The 23,405-nt window shown below is 45.3% G+C and overlaps 1 protein-coding gene across 3 annotated transcripts in view; it reads right to left on the reverse strand.

The window, feature by feature from the left end:
* TRIM35 (tripartite motif containing 35) overlaps window positions 1-23,405 on the reverse strand; it is a 52,665-nt gene that overhangs the window by 1,997 nt on the left and 27,263 nt on the right. The window contains exon 7 of one of the 3 annotated variants that reach the window (XR_004031306.1): window positions 6,244-6,409. Coding sequence is in view for 2 of the 3 variants with exons in the window: in XM_030817002.1 (XP_030672862.1) it covers window positions 6,341-6,409 (69 nt within the window). In the remaining variant the exon portion in view is untranslated. Of the gene's footprint in view, window positions 1-5,992; window positions 6,410-23,405 lie in introns of those variants that run through there. The other 2 variants (XM_030817002.1, XM_030817004.1) reach the window with 2 other exon arrangements.

Genomic DNA, 23,405 nt, shown 5'->3' on the forward strand with positions numbered 1-23,405 from the left:
GCTAACCCCAAACTACTTTCTGTCTCTATGAATTTGCCTATTCTAGGCACCTCGTATCCGTGAAATCAAATAGTATTGTCCTTTTGTATCTGGCTTCATTCTCTTGGCATGTCTTCAAAGAGCATCCATGTTGTAGCATGTGTGATAATTCCATCACCTTGCTCACCCTTCCTTTTTTTTTTTTTTTTTTAACAGGTCTTGCTTTGTCATTGAGGCCGGAGTGCAGTGATGTGATCATGGCTCACTGCAACCTCTGCCTCCCAGACTCAAGTGATACTCCCACCTCAGCCTCCCCAGTAGCTGGGACTGCAGGCATGCGCCACCACACCCAGCTAATTTTTTGTAGAATCAGGTTTTCACCATGTTGCCCAGGATGGTCTCAAACTCCTGGGCTCCCATCTGCCTTGGCCTCCCAAAGTGCTGGGATTACAGGCATGAACCACCATGCCTGGCACCTCACCCTATTTTAGGAAGGGTTTGTTCACCCTCTACCACCACGCCCCTATTGACTGAGAACACGAATAATGACAAAAGTTGCCTTGAATTCAGTCCATGCTTTGAAGTTATTATTTTTAAACTACAATAGCATCAACGAGCATTTGAAAATCATAGTTAATGCATGGATGCCACGTGTTCGCCCTGCAGACTGTCCTGGGGATTAAGTAGATTCTCAAGCCCTGGCATGAACCCCTGACCTGCACCCCACTGCCAGGACCTGCAGGCTGGCATCTCACCACAGCATCCGGTGTGGTTCTCCAGGAGGCCCCATGGAGACGCACATCTCCAAGCCCCCACTTCACATTAGGAGGGGAGGGCTCCAGTTAGACTGCCAGCCCCTGGCCAAGGGGTGGCCAGAAATGAGGAATGAGCCCTGACAGCCTTTGGGGTTTTCAAAGCACACCAGGGCTGAACCTATGGTGTAATCCCCTCAGCAGGGCTGCAAGGACGGCAGGATGGACACTGTGCTGTTTGACATTCAGTGAGTGTCACTGAACAACACACTTATCATTCATGCCACATGCCACCAACCCAGGACCCTCAGCCATCAAGCTGAGCCTTTTCAGAGGGAATCAGGACAACTAAGGATATCAGAAAGTCATTCCCTCAACATGTGGAGACAGGAGAGGCCACACTGCATACCAGGCTGGAATTTGGAGTCCAAGCAAACCCCAAATGCATGGCTGTCCTAGTTGTGAAGGGGGCCTCTCTGTCCCCCCCCTAGTATCTTTCCTCCCAGCCCTGAGAAGTCTGGAACTCCACAAATCTGCTGGCTCTGGAAAGCAAGGGATGGGGAGAGAAGGCAGTGGGTTGCCATGGTGATGGCAGCCAATCAGAGATCCTCTGCTGCTAGGGGAGGAGCAAGTTCGGTCTGAGTCCCCCTCACTGACTGTGAAGGAGGGTGGGGCTGGAACAGGGGGTGGCGGAAAAAGAGACATCACTGCCTGACAGCAGAGACCAAGGTCAGGGAGAAGGGTCATGGGGAGGGTGGTTTTATTTCTAGGATTACCTAGTTTCCATTTGGTACTAGGCTGTGATGGTTACACACACACACACACACACACACACACTCAGTACATCTCACAACTGCCCTGTGAGAAAGGGATTACCCACCCCATTTATAAAAGAAACAGACTCCGATAGGAAAGGTAACCTCAAACAGCCTACCTGTTACGCAGCGAGACCTGGATTTGAACTCTGGGGAACGGGATGCGGGAGACACTGGTGAGAGAGTGAGTAAGGTAAGCAGAGTAGAGCCACAGCCCCAAAGACCTACTGGGTGGGAGAGTCCCTGGGACTTCCCTGAGATGGCATAAAGCAATATGTTGATAAAACAAGAAACACAGTGATGGTAAGAAAATGTACTAAACACCAAGTCCATAGAACAAAGGGTGAGGAGAGACCAAAATCAGAAAAGAAATCAGCAAGGTCAAAACTAGGAGGCTTAGAAGGACAGGATGGCGATCAGGGAGCAGGTGGAGGGGAAGGCGAGGTGGGCACTGTGTTCTTCACACTGTGATATGGAAAGCCCCTGTGAGCCTCGTTGAGAAAGGTGGGGTGGCCTGGACCTCCCAAGTCAACTTTGGGTTAGACCTGTTGCTTGTGATCAATCCACCCAAATGCTGGACTTTAGTCAAAGGGGCATGGGACCCACAACAGATCAGCATCATCACCTCTGCAGACACCACCTCTCACAGCCTAAGTTGCACTACAGCAACAATACTAGGACGGAGTGTGTGTGACCATTCCCTGAATCCCCATGCATTGCCTGGCTGCACCATGGGGACCCGATTCCTGTGTCTCTACCCAGGAATCCCAGGGCAGCCACTGCTTGGTGACTTGACTCACCATACAATAACTCACACTCACAGCCTCTCAGGCACAAAGGAAGGGGCCCCTGCCCTTCTCGGAGGTAGTTCTACCATAGGACCAGCTGGGAAGTCACCCTGGGGACCTTCATGGAGCCTGGGATCTCTTCCCAACCCTCAGAAAAAGTAGACCTAGTCTCACATGGGAATTCAGAATATCTAATCCATACATGTGTGTCTCTTCCACTCACACCGATGTGGTTTGTAAAAACTATAGAACATCAATGGGAATTTATCAATGGGAAATTTTAGTTTGTGGGATTTTCTTCTGTAGAATTTGTTGAATTGAACATTATCAGTTACTGACTTGAAACAAGTAAAAACATGTTTGCATAATGTCATTTTAAAAATGTGAACTCTGTTATTTCACCTGAAGAGTGGCTGTCCTGACTCACATGCTCTGGAGTCACTAGTGGCTTAGATTTTCCTTCAACCAATTAAAACACAAATCAATTCAATTGATTTGAATCCAAGCAAAACCGGATTGCTAGAGCTGTTTGTTTATGCCCCTGATTAGATTTGCTAACTAAATTGTAATGGCGGTTAATATTTATAACCACAACATATGATGTTTATAAAAGCAATATTTATCAAGTGAGCTAAAACCTGTCAACCACTTAGAACAGTGCCTGGCACAAAGTTTGGGCTCAGTAAATGTTAGTTATTATTATGATGTCATTAAATACAAGAGCAGACTGTGAATGAGTCTTAGGTTTGCAAGTAACAGAAGCACATTCCAAGGTTATTTTAAAAAAAAGACAATTTATATTAAAATCTAACAGTAAAACAAATTTTAAATACTCACTAGGCACGGTGGCTCTCACCTATCATCCAAGCACTTTGGGAAGCCAAAGGGGGAGGACTGCTGAGCCCAGGAGTTCAAGACCAGCCTGGGCAACATAGCGAGACCTCATCTCAACAATAACAAAAAAATTGAACAAAACGAAAATTTAAAAAAATTTGGTTCACACAAACAAAACCCATTCTATCCAACTAGAAAAGGGGCAAAAGATTTGAAGAGATGTTTCACCAATGAGGATATACAGATAGCAAACATATGCATGACAAAATATTCAACATTACTATGATAAGGCAAGTGCAATTTAAGACCATGATGAGGCTTTAGTACACACCTGTGAAAAAAGCTAAACTAAAAAACAGTAGGCCAGGCGCAGTGAACTCACACCTGTAATCCCAGCACTTTGGGAGGTCAAGGTGGGCTGGATCACTTGAGGTCAGGAGTATGAGACCAGCCTGGCCAACATGGCAAAACCCCATCTCTACTAAAAATAAAAAATTAACCAGGTGTGGTGGCACGTGCCTATAACCTCAGCTATGTTGCGAGAACTGCTTGAAGCTAGGAGTCAGAGGTTGCAGTGAGCCAACATCATGCCACTGCACTCCAGCCTGAGAGACAGACACGACTCAGTCTCAAAAAAAAAAACAAAAAACAAAAAACAAACAAACAAACAGTAGGCCAAGCGTAGTGGTTCACACCTGTCATCCTGTCATCCCAGCACTTTGGGAGGCTTAGGCAGGTGGATTATTTGATCCCAGGAGTTCAAGACCAGCCTGGGCAACATAGTGAGACTCCTGTCTCTATTCATTAAAAGAAAAAACAATAGTGACAATACCAAATGCTGGTGAGAATGCACAGAAACTAGATAGCTCATGCATTGCTGGTGGCAATGGAAAATGGTACAACCATTCTGGAAAGTCATTTGGGGGTTTCTTAACTAAACATATACTTACTTGCCAGATCACCAAGCAATTGCATTCCTGGGCATGATTCCAAGAGAAATGAAAATATATTCACACAAAAATCTGTACACAAATATTCATCACAGTTTTATTCATAATAACCCCAAATTGGAAACAACCAACATGTCCCTCAATAGGTGAATGGATAAACAAACCGTGGTTCATCCGTACCATGGAATGCCATTTGGTAATAAAAAAGGATGAACTACTGATACACACAGCAACTTGAGTGGATCTCAAGGGAATCACGCTGAGAAAAAAAAAAAAAAGCCAGTCTCAAAAGGTCACAAAGTGTATGATTCCATTGATAGAACATTCACAAAAGGACAAGATTATAGAGATGGAGAACAGACTGGTAGTTGCCAGGAGCTAGGAGTGATGGAAAGAAGGAAGGATGACTCTAAAAGGGGTAGCAAAAAGAAAATCTTTGTGGGATGGAACAGTTGTGTGTCTTGATTGTGGTGGTAGTTACACCAGTCTACACATGGGATAAAATGACATAGAACTATAGACACACATTGCACCCATTTCCTGGTTTGATAATAGTACCACAGTTATGTAAAGTGTAACCATGGGAGGAACTGAGTAGAGGGTAGGTGGGATCTCTCTATACTATCTTTGCAACTTCTTCTGAATCTGTAATTATTTCAAAATAGTTACCAGAAAAGAAAGGGGGAGAAAAGGGGAGTTAGGAATTCTTTAACCTAAAACAGAGGGTTCCTCCCAAAAAAGAAGAGTCAGGAAAGCAATCACGAGTCAGTTTTCTCTCTCTCTCTCTCTCCCTCTTATGTTCTCTCTCCCTCTTTCTCTCTCCCTCCCTTTCTTTCTCTCTCACCCTCTTTCTCCCTCTCCCTTTCTCTTTCCCTCTTTCTTTCTCTCTCTCCCTCTTTCTCTGTCTTTCTCTCTCTCCCTCTTTCTCTTTCTTTCTCTCTCTCCCTCTTTCTCTTTCTCTCTTTCTCTCTCTCCCTCTTTCTCTCTCCCTCTTTCTCCCTCTTTCTCTCTCTCCCTCTTTCTCTCTCTCCCTCTTTCTCCCTCTTTCTCTCTCCTCTTTCTCTCTCTCCCTCTTTCTCTCTCTCCCTCTTTCTCTCTCTCCCTCTTTCTCTCTCTCCCTCTTTCTCTCTCCCTCTTTCTCTCTCCCTCTTTCTCTCTCTCCCTCTTTCTCTCTCCCTCTTTCTCTTCCTCTTTCTCTCTCTCCCTCTTTCTCTCTCCCTCTTTCTCTCCCTCTTTCTCTCTCTCCCTCTTTCTCTCTCCCTCTCTCTCTCCCTCTCTTTCTCTCTCTCTCTCCTCTCTCCCTCTCTCTCTCCCTCTTTCTCTCTCTCCCTCTTTCTCTCTCTCCCTCTTTCTCTCTCCCTCTTTCTCTCTCCCTCTTTCTCTCTCCCTCTTTCTCTCTCTCCCTCTTTCTCTCTCCCTCTCTCTCTCCCTCTTTCTCTCTCCCTCTCTCTCTCCCTCTTTCTCTCTCTCCCTCTTTCTCTCTCCCTCTCTCTCACCCTCTCTTTCTCTCTCTCTCTCCCCTCTTTCTCTCTCCCTCTTTCTCTCCCTCTTTCTCTCTCTCCCTCTTTCTCTCTCCCTCTCTGTCTCCCTCTTTCTCTCTCCCTCTCTTTCTCTCTCTCTCCCTCTCTCTCCCTCTCTCTCTCCCTCTTTCTCTCTCCCTCTTCCTCTCTCTCTCTCCCTCTTTGTCTCTCCCTCTCTTTCTCTCCCCCTCTCTTTCTCTCACTCCCTCTTTCTCTCTCTCCGTTTCTCTGTCTCCCTCTTTCTCTCTCTCCCTCTTTTTCTCTCCTGTTTCTCTCTTTCCCCTCTCTCTCTCTCCCTCTTTCTTTCTCCCTCTTTCTCTCTCTTCCACTTTCTCTCTCTCTCCCTTTCTTTCTCTTTATCCTTCTCTTTCTCTCTCTCTCCCTCTTTATTTCTCTGTGTCTCTCTCCTCTCCCTGCAAAGCTGCGTCATTCATCTTTGCAGACCACCTTCTGTGGGGCTGATGCATGTGGCTGCCTCACAGCCATGAAGGATGCCAGTGCTTTTTGGTGGTGCTAGTGTTCGCTGTGGTTGGGCCACACAGAGGAACCCATTAGCCCTCTCTTAGATTCAGTTTAAAGCTCTCAGGAAAACAAAATCCACTAACCCTGCTGGAGCCTGGAGTCCATGCCTCTTCCCATGGCAGTGGGTTCACACAGTACAGATGTAACTGCCTCCGGGAATATGGTCACTTCCTCCTTTCTTCACAGAGGTGAGGTCCTGATCCCAGGCAATGCCCCTTTCTCCTCCAGATCAGTCCCAAATGGATGGGTCTGTAAAGCAAATGACAAAAACCCACCATCTATAGCCCACCTGATATAGAACACTGGGAGAAAGGCTGGCTAGTAGCCATAAAGCTTTCCCACGTAAACACAAAGAAGGAAGGACCCTCAAGACAGCAGCCCCTGGGCAGGCTACTGGTGTTGAAACCACCTTTCCAAAAATTATACAGTGAGAAAATGATGGCAGTGGGAGAGATCTGATCTAGCCAAACCCCATCTTGCCTTTGGCCTTCAAGCTGCCCTTAATTATTTCCGGGCTTAGGACAAGCTAACTTTAGGAGAGATTTAATTTATAGTTTAAATAATAATCAATAAATAATAAATAAAGTTTAATAATAGCCCTTTCCCAAAACTTTAGCCTTTGTAAAGTTAATGAGAGATCGCCAGGCTAGGAGGAGGAGAGGAGGCTGAATTCAGCTAAGGTGCAGACATAAATGACTGCCAGCCATTATTTTGGAGGTCACACGATACGCAATGTCCCCAGTCACTCCTGCAAGTAACATCAAGATTGGCCATTTGAGATATCTCTTCAGGTTTTTTGCACATTTGATGACCAGTGGCTCCATCTAGGCCCTCCAACTGCTCCTGTGGCCCCACCCAGAAGCAACTCAGTGTGCAGGAGGAACACTTCCCATGCCCCATGATTGTGCCCCCAACCAATCAGCAGCAACCACCCATTGCCTCGCTTCCTCCACCCCTTCCTTCAAACTGTCTTTGATAAACCCTAGCCTCTAAATGCTCAGAAAGATTGATTTGAGTAATAACTCTGTCTCCCCCATGGCATGACAGGCCTCATGTCAATTAAACTCCATGGTCTCCATGAATTGGTTTTGTCTGTGCATTGGACAGGAAGAACTCATCAGGCAGTTACAGTGTAAAGTGTAGACTACCTCCCACGGGACACACGACCAAGCTTGTGGCCCCCTGCATGGTGACTCCAGCTGACACCCAAGAGAGTTCATTGGCGAGCCAGTAAACCACTTTAGGCTCTGCCCACAGGGATATTGCCCTTGTCCAGGGTCCTCCGGGCCCACCTCGGAAGGAGACTGAGAAGAAACTGACTGTGGTCATGTGATGTCTTCTGGAGGCAGCTGGCAGCCTTCGGGCTTGGCCCGCAGCTTGCCTGAGGGATGAAGATGCCCTGTGTGTGGTTGGTTTGTGTTGATCTAAAGACCCTGTCCTCCGGGCTTAAGGTTGTTTTTTTTTTTGGCAGCACAGCACCTATAAAACCTTAACTGGCAGCCTGTCGATTTAATTTAGGGAGACTGCATTTGTTGAAAGCTGTTTCTAGACAGCTTGCGAAGCTGAGCAGCCGAGCTGGGCCCTGCCTGTGGGGCTGCAGTTTCTTAGAAGGAAGCCCGAGGGCTCGGGTTCTCTGCTTAAGGGATTTCGCCTTAGGGTGCGCAGGGCAGTTGAGAAAGTCCACCTTCACCTTGTTAGCTTGTAGATCATCCCAAACCTGGTTCCAAAGGGTGCTTCACAGCGGGAGGCACCCCCCATCTTGTCCAGCAAGTGGGTGCAGAAAAATGAACCAGAAGAAGTTTGGAAGATTCAGGGTTTCCCAGCTCCCCTGGCCTTTCCTGAATGTCCTTATTCCAAGTGCCAGAACCTCACTGTTTCATAATTGGTGCACCAAATTTAGTTCTCGATGTAGGTTGCTGCAGAGTGTAACTGCTGCAGCTCTGTGAGTCCTGTGATTAACTTCGAGAATTGACTCTAAGTGGTCTCAGATCCTATACTATGAGCAGAAAGGACTTCAGGAGCAGGGTTTGCATAACTGACCTAGTTGTCCTGTTTTTCCCCATCCACTTTAAGCCCAACAGCCTCAGACTTGACCCCATGCACTTTACTGAAATCCCGGAGAGTCACCAGCATGGCCTGACATCCTTCAACATGGCCTTACAATCCCCTAAAGCTTCAGTCTCAGTAGAAAAACTGTCCAAGTTCCAAAAACCAGCAACACTGATTTCACCAGCTGTTTCTGTTTGTATATCACTGACAAGCAGCCAGCTTCCCCAATCCCAGAATGATGGGATCCTATTGTCTCCACGCCCTGAAATGGGTCAGTTATGTGGTTATGTGCGACTTCATTTCCTAGTACCAGGTTGCATCTTATTTAGAGTTCATTTGGCTGCAAATTAACAGGAATCGACTCCAAATTACCATAAGCAAAAACAGGAAATTCATTCAAGTTTAGAAAGATATCACAAAGAAACCAACACAAAAAAGGACAGCTGGCTGGAACCAGGAATCAGCAGCAGCAGCACCTGGGAAGTCTTGTCTCTCTCTCTCTCTTTCCACCCCACCTTATTCTGCATCTGCATCTGCATCTGCATCTCCCATCTCCAAGACAGACCCCCTCTTTGCTTCCAAGCAGTGGCCAGCCCGCGTTTCTTGGGGTGACAGAGAGACAGACTAGCCCTCTCTCCATCCCGATTTCAGAATGTCCAGACAAGAGAATCCGTCTGGCTCACTTTAGGTCAGGTGTGTGTGTCTGGTGCCAAGGATTTTGACCAGGGGGTGGAAATCTGTATGGGGTAGGGGTCCTGTTCGGGGGGGAGGGTAATGGAGAACCCAGTAGACACCCCACATGTGTGCTCCATCAGGGTCAGCAACTAACAAGCAAACAGTAATATTGTGTTCATTACAAAAATGCCTGAACCTAAGTTCATTGCCAGTGGTGGAACATTTTAATTGGGTTAGGCAAGCTAGGGATGGAAAAACGATTTGTCTTATGAGTATCCTGACCTCTAGCACTACAGCTGCCTCTCCCCACTGCAGAATCCCCAGGGGCTGAACATCCCTAGAGATGTCAGAGCAGGGTGTGAACAAATGAGTCTTTTAACATGGATTGTCAAAAGGGCCAGAGACTGGGAGAGAAGGAAAGGGGGCCACCTCTTCCCCAGCTGTCCAATTCTATCTGCTGCATGCTTTCGTGTGCCGAAGGTGCTGGAACCAGGGAGCTGGAATCAGCTCTGGAGTCACCCTGCACATTCCCTCCCTGCTGCACTCAGGAGCACACAGAGATTGAAGAGGAAGGGGCTGGACTGGCCCACCTTCCCCAGCCCCCTAGAATTTAGATTTAAGGACAGTAGGGACTTGGAAAATCATAAAGTAGGTTTTAAAAAGGGGGGGAATAGGAAGAAATGCATACAGTCCTCTGCAGCTGCTAAGAAAATGCTGCTGTGACTCTCATGCCTCTTCCTTTGTAGTTTAGGGTCAGCCTCATTCTGCTCAATGGGTTCAAAACCAGTTTCAGATATACATACACCAAATTCAAGCACAGCAATTTTTTATTTTTTTTTTTGAGACAGAGTCTCTTGCTCTGTTGCCCAGGCTGAAGTGCAGTGGCAGGATCACGCTCGTTGCAGCCTTGACCTCCTGGGCTCAGGCAAGCCTCCTGCCTCAGTTTCTCAGGTAGCTAGGACTACAAGTGCACACCACCATGCCCAACTAATTTTTGTATTTTTTTCTTTTTTTTTTTTTAGACAGAGTTTTGCTCTGTCTCCCAGGCTGGAGTGCAGTGGCATGATCTCGGCTCACTGCAAGCTCAGCCTCCCGGGTTCACACTATTCTCTTGCCTCAGCCTCCCAAGTAGCTGGGACTACAGGTGCCTGCCACCACGCCTGGCTAATTTTGTATTTTTAGTAGAGACGGGGTTTCATCCTGTTAGCCAGGATGATCTTGATCTCCTGACCTCGTGATCCGCCCTCCTCGGCCTCCCAAAGTGCTGGGATTACAGGCGTGAGCCACCGTGCCCGGCCAATTTTTGTATTTTTTGTAGAGACAGGGTCCCACTTAGTTGCCTAGGCTAGTCTTCAACTTCTGGGTTAAAGCAATCCTCCTGCCTTGGCCTCCCAGAATGTTGGGACTATAGGGGTGAGCCACCATGCCTGGCCTGCCTGACTCTTCTTGTTTCACTCAGATAATAGAATATCCTTTTTTCAGTCCTCCAAACAGCTTCAGTTCAATGATCAATATGTCCCATGGAATCTTTCGACTTTGATGTTACCACTCTGGCCCCCCTCCAGCCTGGGCATGTTTGGGGCTGGGGTCAGCTCCTTTTTTTCTGCCCCTCCTGCCCCATCTGCCAGAATGGGGATACAGGGGAAAGGGAGGAGGGTGAGGGAAAGAAAGGTCATCCAAGACTGTGATGGTCATGATGATGACCTTGGCATTCTCTGGGCCTTGTAGGTGTTTAGAGCTTGCTTTTCCCCTTGTAGCACTTTGGGGAGTTCTTCAAAGAGCCTCCCTCCACCTGCCACCCATTTCTTATTTTTATTTACTTAAATAATTTTTTGTTTTAGAGACAGGGTCTCGCACTGTCACCCAGGCTAGAGTGCAGTGGTGTGATCGTCGCTCACTGTAGCCTCGAACTCCTGGGCTCAAGTGATCCTCCCACCTCAGTCTCCCAAAGTGCTGGGATTACACACAAGCCACATCTGGTTCTCAGGGCATTGTCACATGCCCTTTGTGGCAGACTGGCAGACTATCCTTGATGCAGCAGTCTCCCTTTCCTCTGCCATCAGAGCAGTCAGCCAAGCGTGGATGCTCTCTGTTGAATTGCTCAAGCAATAGTCAGATGGTGGCCCACTGTGACCTCCCAGCTCCAGGGGTAACATAGCAACTATTCCGGTAGTTCATTCATGTTGGAGGAAGAGAAAGATATGTCCTTCATTCTCCATGGCTGTGGAAGCTTGGGCTTGGGGTGGGAAGGAATTGGAACGGTGGGATTGGGAGGATGGGTGGGATCACAGCATACCAACACCACCCTCACCAGGCACAGTGGCTCATGCCTACAATCCCAGCACTTTGGAAGGCCGAAGCAGGCAGATCACCTGAGGTCAGGAGTTCAAGACTAGCCTGGCCAACATGATGAAACCCCATCTCTACTAAAAATACAAAAATTAGCTGGGTTTGGTGGTGCGCACCTGTAATCCCAGCTACTCAGGAGGCTGAGGTAGGAGAATCGCTTGAACCCTGTAGGCAGAGGTTGCAGTGAGCCAAGATTGCGCCACTGCACTCCAGCCTGGGAGACAGAGTGAGACTCCATCTCAAAAAAAAAAAAAAGAAAAAAATAGAAAAGGAAAGAAATCTGCCCTCTAACCTCAGCTCTGCCTTTGATTTTCCAATTTCTTATAGGCTGAAGGAAGTCCACTGAGGTTTGCAAAACAGGCTGTCAGCTTCCTTGGATACCCTGCTTTGGGGTCCCACTCCTCACTTTAGACTGTAGGAGGGGTGGGCCCTGTTTTCTTAGAATATTAGGCAGAAACAATAACAACAATAGCTGCTAGACACCGATTCCTGCACAGGCCAGGTCGTCTGGTAAGTTCTTGACAAAGATTTTGCACAATAAACCTATCTGGTGGGAATGACTATTACCAGTTTACAGATGAGGAAGCTGAGCCTCAGGGAGGTTAACTAACTTGGCCAAGGTCACATGGCTATATGCTGGGGCAAATGATGAACTGGAGTTTTCTGACTGCAAGACTCTATGTTGCGCTGGACCCAGGAGTAAATACTTTACGTCGGTTGATATTATGAAAGTAAAATCCTCGGTTGTATGTCAGCCTTCAAGGAGTGTACAGTCTAGATGGGGCAGACGTTACTCCATGCTCCTTCTCTTCTACTCATCCTGCCTTCCTCCTCACAGGAAGGCCCGCCTTCCCCACCCCACCCCACTGCTCCTTTGAGTTCTTGAACTGAATGTTGTCCCTGCACTTGCACAATATATTTTACTCCCATTAGACTATAAGCTTCTCAAGTTCGAGGACCATGTCCTGTTATATCCTCTTATCCTCTGCATGTATCTCAGTGCCTGGCAGAGGCTCAAACACAGTGAAATATGAGAAGTCATGAAAAAAGGAAAAAACATAAACAAACAAATAAATAAACAGGAAACAGACTGCCCTTGGCTATCCCAACCTGGGCCTGAGGATTTGGCTGCAGAACATGATGTCCTAGGTGTTGTCTGGGATGGAGAAAGGAAGTGAGTTTCATGCTCCCAGACTGTAAGATGACGGGGCTGATCGTATCAAAGGCCCCTTTCAAGGACGATCACCATAGCTCTTCAAAAGTCCAAAAAGAAGAAAGAAGGAAGACAGTGCATTGTCTCTGTCTGCTTCGTTTTTTTCCTTGGACTGGGTGGAGCATTTCAACAGAAACCCATGTGCAGTGCAGGTATCGGGGATTCATCCAGCAGGTTCTGAGCCCAGAATGTAGGAAACATCCCAGGAAGAAGGAAACAAAGAAGAGTACTCTTGGGGACAAAAGCTGTAGATGGAGTTATTCTGCAGTAATACAGAATCAAACTTACTATTTCCTGAGTAATGCATTTCAAGTTTTGAACACTTATCCCCCAGATGAACTGTCAGAACCCAGACCACTGTAATTTAAGATCCGCCTTCATGGACTCTGAGGGATGTTATACAGGATTCTGTAGAGGAGGAGCCTACAGTGCTGAGGACCTATTTCATGTTGGGTCTCTGTTTCTTAGGGAGATTATGAAAATTGACCAGAATCAGAAAAAGGCATTGTCAAATTTCTTCCCCATCATGGTCCATTGACTTTGTTGTTGCGGGTTTATAACTTTACTAACATTGTTATGGTGTCTCAGAAAGAGGAGGGAAACCTGGGCGCAGTCTACCATCTTGGACAGAATGGCCTAACATTTATTTTCCTCTTTAACACAGGAGTTTTCTTTCTGGGAATTTATCCTAATTGAACAGGACTCCTAAAATACAATGTATATACAAGTGTGTAAGTGTGTCCATTGCAGTATTGCTTATAATAGTGACCTGGGGATTTTTTTTTTTTTTTTTTTTTTGAGATGGGGTGTTGCTTTGTCACCCAGGCTGGAGTGCAGTAGCGCAATCTCAGCTCACTGCCACCTCCACCTCCCAGGTTCAAGCGATTCTCCTGCCTCAGCCTCTCAAGGAGCTGGGATTACAGGCACATGTCACCATGCCCAGCTAATTTTCGTATTTTTAGTAGAGATGGGGTTTCACCATGTTAGCCAGGCTGGTCTCGAACTCCTGCCCTCAAGTGATCCATCTGCCTCAGCCTCCCAAAGTGCTGGGATTACAGGTGTGAGCCACTGTACCCATACTTGTCCTGGAAATTTTAGAAGTCAATTATGATGTACTCCGCACAAATCATTGGAGCCAGTAAAACGGATGCCATAGATTTCCATAAAGGAAAATGGTACACTTACGGAATGTCTACTTAGTTGAAAAGGTTTACAGCCACTAAATCCTATACATTTGAAGATATTTAATAGCAAAGAAAACAGTAAGTCAATAAAAAGGGCTACAAAAATGTAGTGTGATCTAATTTCTGTACAAATCTCACACTTTTGAGTTTAAACATATAAAAAGAAACTGCATAAAAATGTTTAATAGTATTAACTCTGGATGGTGGAATTCTGGGTGAGTCCTTATACATATGTATTATTCCTTATACATATGTATTATTCCTTATACATATTTCTGAATGAACATACATTATGTATAAATATATACCACTTACAATATGGTATATTATAATGTATATATGGTATATGGTATATTTTTTATATATGGTTTATGCAGTGTGTATATTTAACAATACTTATATAGTTAAATATATATAAATTATATATAAATTTATATATGGCATATGTAAATATATATTTATATAAATTATATATAAATTTATATATGTAAATATATTTATATACACCATGTAAAAATATATTTATATAGATTTAAGGTATATATATGTATATATGTGCACATATACACACGAGTGTGTGTGTATATATATACACACATATATATATACACCTATATCTATAAAACCTGCCCGTCTGCTCTTACTCAGTTTATTTCCATTTCCACCTTCTTACTCCTCTGTCTGGCAAAGTATAGCCGAAAAGCTGAGGAGGGTTGTTTTTGTTGCCCCTATGGCTTAGGAAGAGTTAATTAACTCCTAATTAACGTATTAGACTGGGAGGAGCAACTGAGTTCCGATTGGATGACAGTGACATCATGCCAGTCGCGGGAGCCAATAGCAGCGCCCCTGCCGCTGAAGTTTCTTAAGCCCCGGATGCTTTAATGAGCCTCAATGAGCCTCCTGCACCCGCTGCGTAGTAGTAGTTGCAGTTCCATACGCGGCCGGCTGAGCTCCGCGGACGCCTGCCCTGCATACCCGGACCTTCTGGGCTGTGCCTAGCGAGGGCTGCTTCCCACTCTAGTTCCTCCCCCAGCCCCTCTCTTCCAGGGAGCCACCAGTTTCTCTCCGGGGAACTTCGCCGCTTGTTTCTCAGCAGGTGACTGCGTCCTGCTAATGAGTCAAGGCGGCGACTTTCCTTTGTCCCCATATTTTTCTCTTCCTCTCTCTTGGGACTCAGCCCAGGGGTTACGCCCGCTCTCGCTTGTGGTGAGGCTTCCTCATAGCCTCGCAACTCTTAAAACCCTGTGCCCAGGGCACCAAGAAGCACCTACTAAACCAAACCTAACAGACTGGCGTTTTCATACCGCGACCCTTTCTCACGCTTCTCATTCTAGAAAACAGAGGAGGGGAGGAGTCGGGGGGTGGGGGGTAGAGGTCAACAAACGTGTAAACAGCATCCAAAGATATCCATGGCTAACAATATCTAAAATATGATAGATTTACAAATTTGGCATGGCACTGACTATAGTTTTAGGTTTGGCTTTAGTCAAGTAAGCTTTTCCTCATGTCTGTAAATATTCTTGTTTTTTTAATTTTGTTTTTTAAGTGGCTTCGTAGCATTCCAGCATATGGAATAATGTACTGAACTCTTACCCTACTGTTGGATATTTAGATTATGTTCAACTATTTTCTATTTTAAATAATTCCATGATGAACGATGGATCTTTTGTACATATTTTCCTGTCCTAATATCTGAGTATTTCCTTAAGATAAATCTTAGTGAAATTATCATTGTTTTCCTAAAAATATTTTGCTTAACTTTTTTCTTGTTATTACAAATTAAATAAAAATCCCTTTGTCTAATTTCAAAACCAGACCTCTAGGTATTTTGAGTTATGACTGTCTGCTTATTCTAATTAGTTTTTTAGATTTCAGTAAAGTTTTATAGTTCTGTTTTAAAATTTAACTCAAAGTAGTTTTATATTTCAGTTGCTATTATGAATGGAGTCTTATTTCCAGTATATTTTTTTCCTGGATATTGCTGATATCAAGAGTGTTCATATTTATAAATTAATGTCATTTGAATTCACTTCACCAAGTCTTTTATTATCAGTTGATTCTTTTGAGTTTCTAGGTAATCATTATGCCACCAAACTTTCAGTGTATATCAAAGAACTTGCCTTATGTATTTGATGGCTTTTTTTTTCCAGGAAAAAAAATCTCTTTATATCTCATTTTGCCCTTTTCCTTTGAATTCCTGCCTGAAGTTATCGCCATCCTGTTTTCTGTTTGGATCTGTTTTGTTAGAAACCAGACTCCTTGGTACTGTGATTCAGTTGGTCATTTAGTTTGAGATATTTTTTATCAGAAGCTGATTATAGGGTTTTTTAAATTTAATTTGAGAATCTTAGTTTTTAATAAGAATATTTAGATAATGTGTATCTGCTGGATAGCAATGATGAGATTTTCTTTTATGACTATTTCATTTGTTGTCATTCTTTCTGCATAGACTTTTTTCCTTCTCTATTTTTTCATGTTTTGGAAGAAATGTATGTATGCTGTTTTCAAGGTCTCCTAGTGTTTTAGGGGTCCCTGAAAGCAATCTTTCAACATATACTTGTTTCAATATCAGAAATACATAATAAAACAATATTTTAAAAAAGAATTCTGTTCCTTCCCACCTCTTTTCCTCCATATGGGGATTTAAGAAAGTTTACTTCCCTTGCCTCCAAATTTTCTGGATTTGGTTACTATAATCTGGAGTTATATAACATGATCACTGTTATTAAATTCTATTTAACATTATATATCATCTCTTCCAAGAACAACTTTTGACATTTGCAATATAACACATATTCAATCAAATTATTCCAAGTGGGGCTCATTTATGGCATATTTTCTGAATCCTTGCATTTTGAAAATGTCATTTATTTTACCTTTGCACAACTTGTCTGGATATAAAATTCCAGATGATTCACAATCTTTGCTCAAAATCCTGTACATATTTTCCCATTATTTGTCTTTTGGCAAAGCAGACTGATTTTTATTCCTTGGTAATTGCTAGGTTTTTGTTGTGTTGTTTTGCTTTGTAGTCCTGGATGTTATTACAATTTATTTTGTATCCTATAATTCAAAGTATTTGCCGTGAATTTGTTTGGAATATGACAAGCACTTCCAATCTTCAATTCTATCAGTCATTTCAGTTTTAATTTGTTCTTATTTTTTTCTTATAGTTTTTGTTAGACTTTAATCCTCCCCCTCCCCTCTCTCTCCTCCCTTTCCTTCCCCTCCTCTTTCTTTTTCCCCTCTCCCTGTCTTCTGGCAATGTTTCTCAAATTTGTCTTCCATGTTGCTTACTCCGTTTTTCTCAATCTTGGTTACAGCTCTGTTCTTGACTGTCTCTTCTATGAGTTTCAAGTCCACTGCGATCTTCTCAGTTTCCTTGCAGTTTTTCTCTATCTCACTCACTCCCTTCTCATACTCAGCCTCCTGTCCTCTTCCTCCCTCTGTTCCTGCTTAAAGAGACGGCTCCTTATTAAGGATGCCAAAGCTTCCTTCCAGGTACTGCAGATGGCCTTTTAAAGAGATTATTTTCTTCCACAGAATCTTCAGGATAATTCCTCCCCTTTGTCCTGTGCTATTTTGTCATGCCCCCATGTTGTTTTTATTTTATTTATGTTAAGAGACAGAGTCTCACTGTCGCCCAGGCTGGAGTCCAGTGGTGTAATCACAGTTCACTGCAACCTTGAACTCCTGGGCTCAAGAGATCCTCCCACCTCAGCCTCTCGTGTAGCTGGGACTACAGACACACACCACCATGCCCAGCAATTTTTTTTTTTTGGGGGGGGGGGGAACAGAGTGCAGTGGCCCGATCTTGGCTCACTGCAAGCTCCGCCTCAGGATTCACGCCATTCTCCTGCCTCAGCCTCCCGAGCACCTGGGACTACAAGTGCCTGCCACCACGCCCAGCCAATTTTTTTGTATTTTTAGTAGAGACGGGGTTTCACCGTGTTAACCAGGATGGTCTCGATCTCTTGACATCATGATCCACCCACCTCGGCCTCCCAAAGTGCTGGGATTACAAGCATGAGCCACCGTGCCTGGCCCATGCCCAGCTAATTTTTAAAAATTTTTTTGGAGAGACGGGGTCTCGCTTGTTGCCCAGGTTGGTCTGGAATGCCTGGGCTCAAGTGATCCTCCCTTCTTGGCCCTCCCAAGGTGTTGGCATTACAGGCATGAGCCACTGTGCCCAGCCTGTTGTTTTTAATTAATAGACTCAACACCAAAGGAGGTGAAATCTAAATCCTAGATTCCCTCAGCTACACATAAAACCCACACAAGAGATGAGACGGGTACAACGAACAGCAGTTGGGGTGACCCAGCTCCCAGCACCTTCCCAGCCTCTCTCAGCATCAAAGGGGGTGGCTCTGCTGTCTGGAGGCGAAATCTTCTATGCCTGTAGCACTCCTGAAACTATGAAAATGAGGACTGACAAAAACACAGAACAATAAACTACAAACCCACATGCACACCGGAAAAGGTGCTTCCTATCCCTGCCGCACTGTCCTGTAGGAATTCCACCTCCCAGGATGCACCATGTTGCCACCAGTTCCCCCTTCTCTCTGCCCAGTTGCTTCCTGGAGCTTGCAGTCGCTAGGATGGTGCTGTAGGATGAAGGACAGAAGAAAACAGGATTCCTGGTCATTTCAAAAAGCAGCTGGAGAACAGTAGAGTTAGGACATGTCAGAAAACTCCCTTAATTAAAATAATGCCCTGATGCTTAGGAGAATGGCTAGATCTCACAGCTCAATTTTTGTTTCTGTGAACCCCGAAAATCTGAGACAGGTCTCAGTTAATTTAAAAGCTTATTTTTGCCAAGGTTGAGGATGTGTGCCTGTGACACAGCTTCAAGAGGTCCTGACGACATGTGCCCAAGGTGGTCAGGGCACAGCTTAGTTTTATCCATTTTAGGAGATATAAGACATCAATCAATGTATGTAAGGTGTACATTGGTTCTGTCCGCAAAGGCGGGACAACTCAAGCAGGGAGGGGGCTCTCTCATCTATCAGGTCACGGGTAGATGAGAGACAAACAGCTGCATTCTTTTGAGTTTCTGATTAGCCTCTCCAAAGAAGGCAATCAGATATGCATTTATCTCAGTGAGCAGAGGGATGACTTTGAATGGAGTGTGAGGCAGGTTGGTCGTAAGCAGTTCCCAGCTAGACTTTTCCCTTTAGCTTGGTGATTTGGGGGCCCCGAGATTTATTTCCCTTTCACATTTCCCAAATTCACTTTCTCCCTGGGGGTTGATCCAATTGTTTAGGCATTCACTCAACAAATGTCAAGCTCAGTAAGTGCCCCTGTCACATGCTGCAGATGTTCCTGGAGCCCCAGAGTGGGAGTCCTCCCTTAATTCCCACAGCTGAGACCCAGCTCTCAGAGAGCAGAAGGGCATGCTGCAAGGAGTAACCCAGCAGCACGACTCTGCAGCACCCAGACCACCTCTTTGGATCCCAAAGGTCCAACATCGGAACCTCAGTGGCGTCTGATCCTCAGGGTGTAGACAGGGGAGCGGGAGGAAGGGACAAAGCAGCTTTCGATTTGTCCGGGTGGCTGCTGAAACTCAGGCTCCATGGGCTTCATAGTTAGGGGAAATCCTCCCCAATTTCTGCCAGTAGGCTGGTCATCCATCACTTTTTGTTGGTCATCGGTGTTTTCGTCTTTGCTTCCGTCTTCCCTGGTACTGGGCAAAGCCATGCTGGGGGCTGCAGGCTGTATGCCGCCTTAAACAAGTCGATGTGTTACTTTCCATCCCCCTTATACCTGAATTCGGGGTCTTTTGGCACCACTGTTCAACGTATTTGTATTTGCATCTGTTACGCCGCCTTCCTTTGGTTGCAATTCTGCCTCTATTCACTCCTCATAGGTCTTTAACCTGAATCCTCAGCCCCCCTCTAAAATGTGCCCGTGCCGCACGACTCCGTATCTCCCGTGCAGATCCTGGACTCCAGAGCTCTCTAATGGCCTTCCCTGTGCTTCCACCCAATGTCCCCAAACACTGCACTGACCTCACCACGCCGCAGTGACCAGTACCAGTCATTCAGGCCAGAAACCTGGCAGCCCCTTTCTCCACCCAGTCCCGTCTGTACACGGTCTGCCTGGTAATCCCACCTCCTCCAGGATTTCTAATCGCCCACTTCTCCCCCACCCCCTGCCTTACCCCCACACCCCCATCTTAGTTCAGCCCCTTATCAGCTGAACTGCCTGGATTATACCACATTTACTGCTGCAAACCCAGATGTTTTGAGATCTAGGGACAGTAACGCCAGGAGACTAGGGTCTGAGGTTCAGCTCTGTCACTAATTAGTCCTGTGACCTTGAACAAGCCCCCTGACCTCTTTTTTAAGCCTATCTCACACAGTGCTCAGGTAGTAGGGATTAAAATAGAGCCTACATGAGATGCTTTATTAAGTAAACAAGGGAGGTTTTGCACGCCTATAGCCAACTTAAGAGGAGGTAGAGTAAAAAGCACCAATATTTGTTGAGCCCCAAGTATGTGCCATACCCTGGTTGGGGCACTGCTCACACACCACCTCCCTCCATCCTCAGGGCTCCACACTGCTGCCTATCCAGAGAGCAGGGGAAGATACAGATTCGTGTCCCTAGAAGGGGGCTGTATGCAACCCAGCTGCCCAGACCCTCCAACTCGTTTCCATGTGCCTTTATGTTCCTCCTGGGTCCACACTGTTGCCAGACTGTCTGTTCTCTGAACTGTTATGCAAATCCCAGCTAGTCCAGTATCCATAGAAACCAGAATCTCCCATCTTCCTCAGCTTATTCCCTGGCAGAAGAATCCCACCCAGGTGACACCCACAAACAAGGACAAACAGCACCCCAGAGAAGGGGAGCTTCCCCCTGCCCTGGGCCATCAGACTTCAGTACTTATTGTTTAGTAGTTCCTGAAGGCATTTGTCAGGTCCTCCAGTCATGGCTGGGAGAAGGAGTGAGTGGCACTGGCCAGTGTAAGCAGCTGCATTTTCGTTTTGAAATCTGGGAGATGCTGTAATCCCAGCATCTCACATCGCTAACAATCATTTTTGTCCAACCCAAATAGCTCCACTGCTACTGGAAGTTAAGGTCACCTTCACAGTGGACATGAGTCAGTATTTGTCATCATCTTTAATCTCATACATACAAGTACATACGTCATCTCTGGAACATAACAACATGATTTCATTGTGCATAATCAATTACTAATTTTATGAACATTTTTTAAAGATCTCACTCCTCTCCAGGATAACCTTTCTTATGCCTAAAATATTATGACTCATTAGTCTTTTTTTTCCGCTAAGGTCAAAACATGAGACAAAAGTTTCTGCTCCCAATCCCAGGTTCTGGAATATTGGCCGGCAGCAGCACCCTGAGTCAGCAATCCCTACTGTGCACAAGCCACAGGCTTTTGCTAGTGACATGAATTATGAATCACAGGATGCTAGAATTGGAATGACCTGGAAAACACATGCAAATGCCCAAGTTTCCCTGTTGACAGAAAAATACTTCAATGGCTATATCAATCCTGCAGCTATTTAAAAAGCAGAGCCAGGTAAGACAACAGTAAACTCTCAACTGTGCCAGATCCTCTTCTAAGTGTTTCACACACTTGCTCATTTAACCTCATATCCACTCTATGAGGTAGGAACTCTATCTTCATTTGCCTCACGATGAAACTAAGGCACAGAGAGGTTAAGTAACTCCCCCAAGGTCACACAGTGGTTGAGTCAGGGTTTAGGTCCAGGTTGTCCAATCTGGTATCCCAACCTCTTAACCGCTAGAAACCTTTGTAAGGGTTCTAGTGAATTGAGATTTTAAAAATGTACATTGAGGCCGGGCACAGTGGCTCATGCCTGTAATCCCACCACTTTGGGAAGCCAAGGCGGGCAGATCACCTGAGGTCAGGGATTTGAGATCAGCCTGGCGAAACCCCATCTCTACTAAAAATACAAAAATTAGCCAGGTGTGGTGGCACATGCATCCCAGCTACTCAGGAGGCTGAGACAGGAGAATTGCTCGAACCCAGGAGGCAGAGGTTGCAGTGAGCTGAGATCACACCATTGCACTTCAGCCTGGGCGACCTGTATACTGAGGTCTCAGATTTAAGGTTTCTGCTTGGCTTTTTCTCTTTGTTTTAAAACCTTAAGGTGAAATATTTAAACATGAACAAAAAGGAAAATCTATCCACTGAATAGACTGCATGAAAACATCAGTACAAACCTCCCCCTTGAGAGAAAAGGATTTTAATAACATCTTTGGGGTTTTCACCTCTTGGTTGGGTTGCTTAGGGATGAGAGCTAGAGTTGTCTGCTCTAAATTATAATGTATTGGGGTGAACAGAATATACCCATCAACAGGATATGTGCTATGCATAAAATATCTCTGGGAAGATTGAAAAAAACTAGTAATACATATTGCCTACTGGGGGGTTGCTGAGTGTTTGGGCAGAAGGAGACAGACTGTTCTAGTACATTTTGTACCTTTGGAATTCACAGCCATGTAAACGGATTATCTAGTCAATCAACACAAATTAAACACAGGCTCCTGCTTGTCTTGTTGTGAGTACATTGCATGCCTGTACTTACTGCTTTGAATCCTATTTTTTTGGTTCTTACAACATAACCATTTTCTCATGCTACTGAAAGTTTTTCATGAACATGAGTTTTATGCAAACATTCTTGTTAAAAATCTGAATAAATCGGAGGACTCCCAAAACAGGTAACTTCTATTTCTCAATCTCTCACTTTTCTTTGGAACATTCTTGTTAAAAATCTGAAGAAATCGGAGCACTCCCCAAACAGGTAACTTCTATTTCTCAATCTCTCACTTTTCTTTGGGATTTGTCATTATTGGGAATCACAATTTCTACATTCAGAATCTCCCATTTCTGAAGAATTCACCAATGTGTATTAATCCTATCCTAGGTTTAGAACATAATATTTGGCATTTTTACCATCGTTTTCCTCATCGAATCCCCACAAGTGCCTGAGGTAGATATTGTCATCTTCGTTCTGTGTGAGGGAGCAGAGGGTCAGACGATTCAGGCAGCCCAGAAATCACAGAGCTTGCATCTGGATCCAGAATCTGGACTGTGGGCTTCATGCCACTTTCTCCTTACCAAAATGCCACCAGTTGGCCTGTGGCACTTTCAAAGGCAGCTTTCCTGCCCCGCGGTGCACGTCTCTAACCATACGTGCACTCAGCAACCATTTATTTAGTATTTATTTTTATTATTATTTTTTCTGAGACGGAGTTTCACTCTTGTTGCCCAGGCTGGAGTGCAATGGCACAATCTCAGCTCACCGCAATCTCCGCCTCCTGGGTTCAAGCAATTCTCCTTCCTCAGCCTCCCAAGTAACTGGGATTACAGGCATGCGCCACCACGCATAGCTAACTTTGTATTTAGTAGAGACAGAGTTTCACCATGTTGATCAGGTTGGCCTCAAACTCCCAACCTCAGGTGATCTACCCACCTTGGCTTCCCAAAGTGCTGGGATTACAGGCGTGAGCCACCGCACCAGGCCTCAACAATCATTTATTATGGTCCAGCAATATCCACAGATTTGGGACCTGAAAGAGGAAATGACATGCTTCCTGCACTCCCAGGTCTCCAAGCAGAAAAGACAGCAAGGTGCTCTTCCGAAAAACAGGTGGCATGCAGTGGCAGCCCAGGGATCCCTGGGCATGTCTGGAAAGGCACCTCCGAGCTGAGAAGAGGGACTGAGGGACAATAAAGGGAGGGCAACAGGCACTGCAGGCAGGAGGAACAATGGGACCCCGCACC

This window comes from Nomascus leucogenys, chromosome 8 (assembly GCF_006542625.1).
Source record: "Nomascus leucogenys isolate Asia chromosome 8, Asia_NLE_v1, whole genome shotgun sequence".
NCBI classification, from domain to species: Eukaryota; Metazoa; Chordata; class Mammalia; order Primates; family Hylobatidae; genus Nomascus; species Nomascus leucogenys.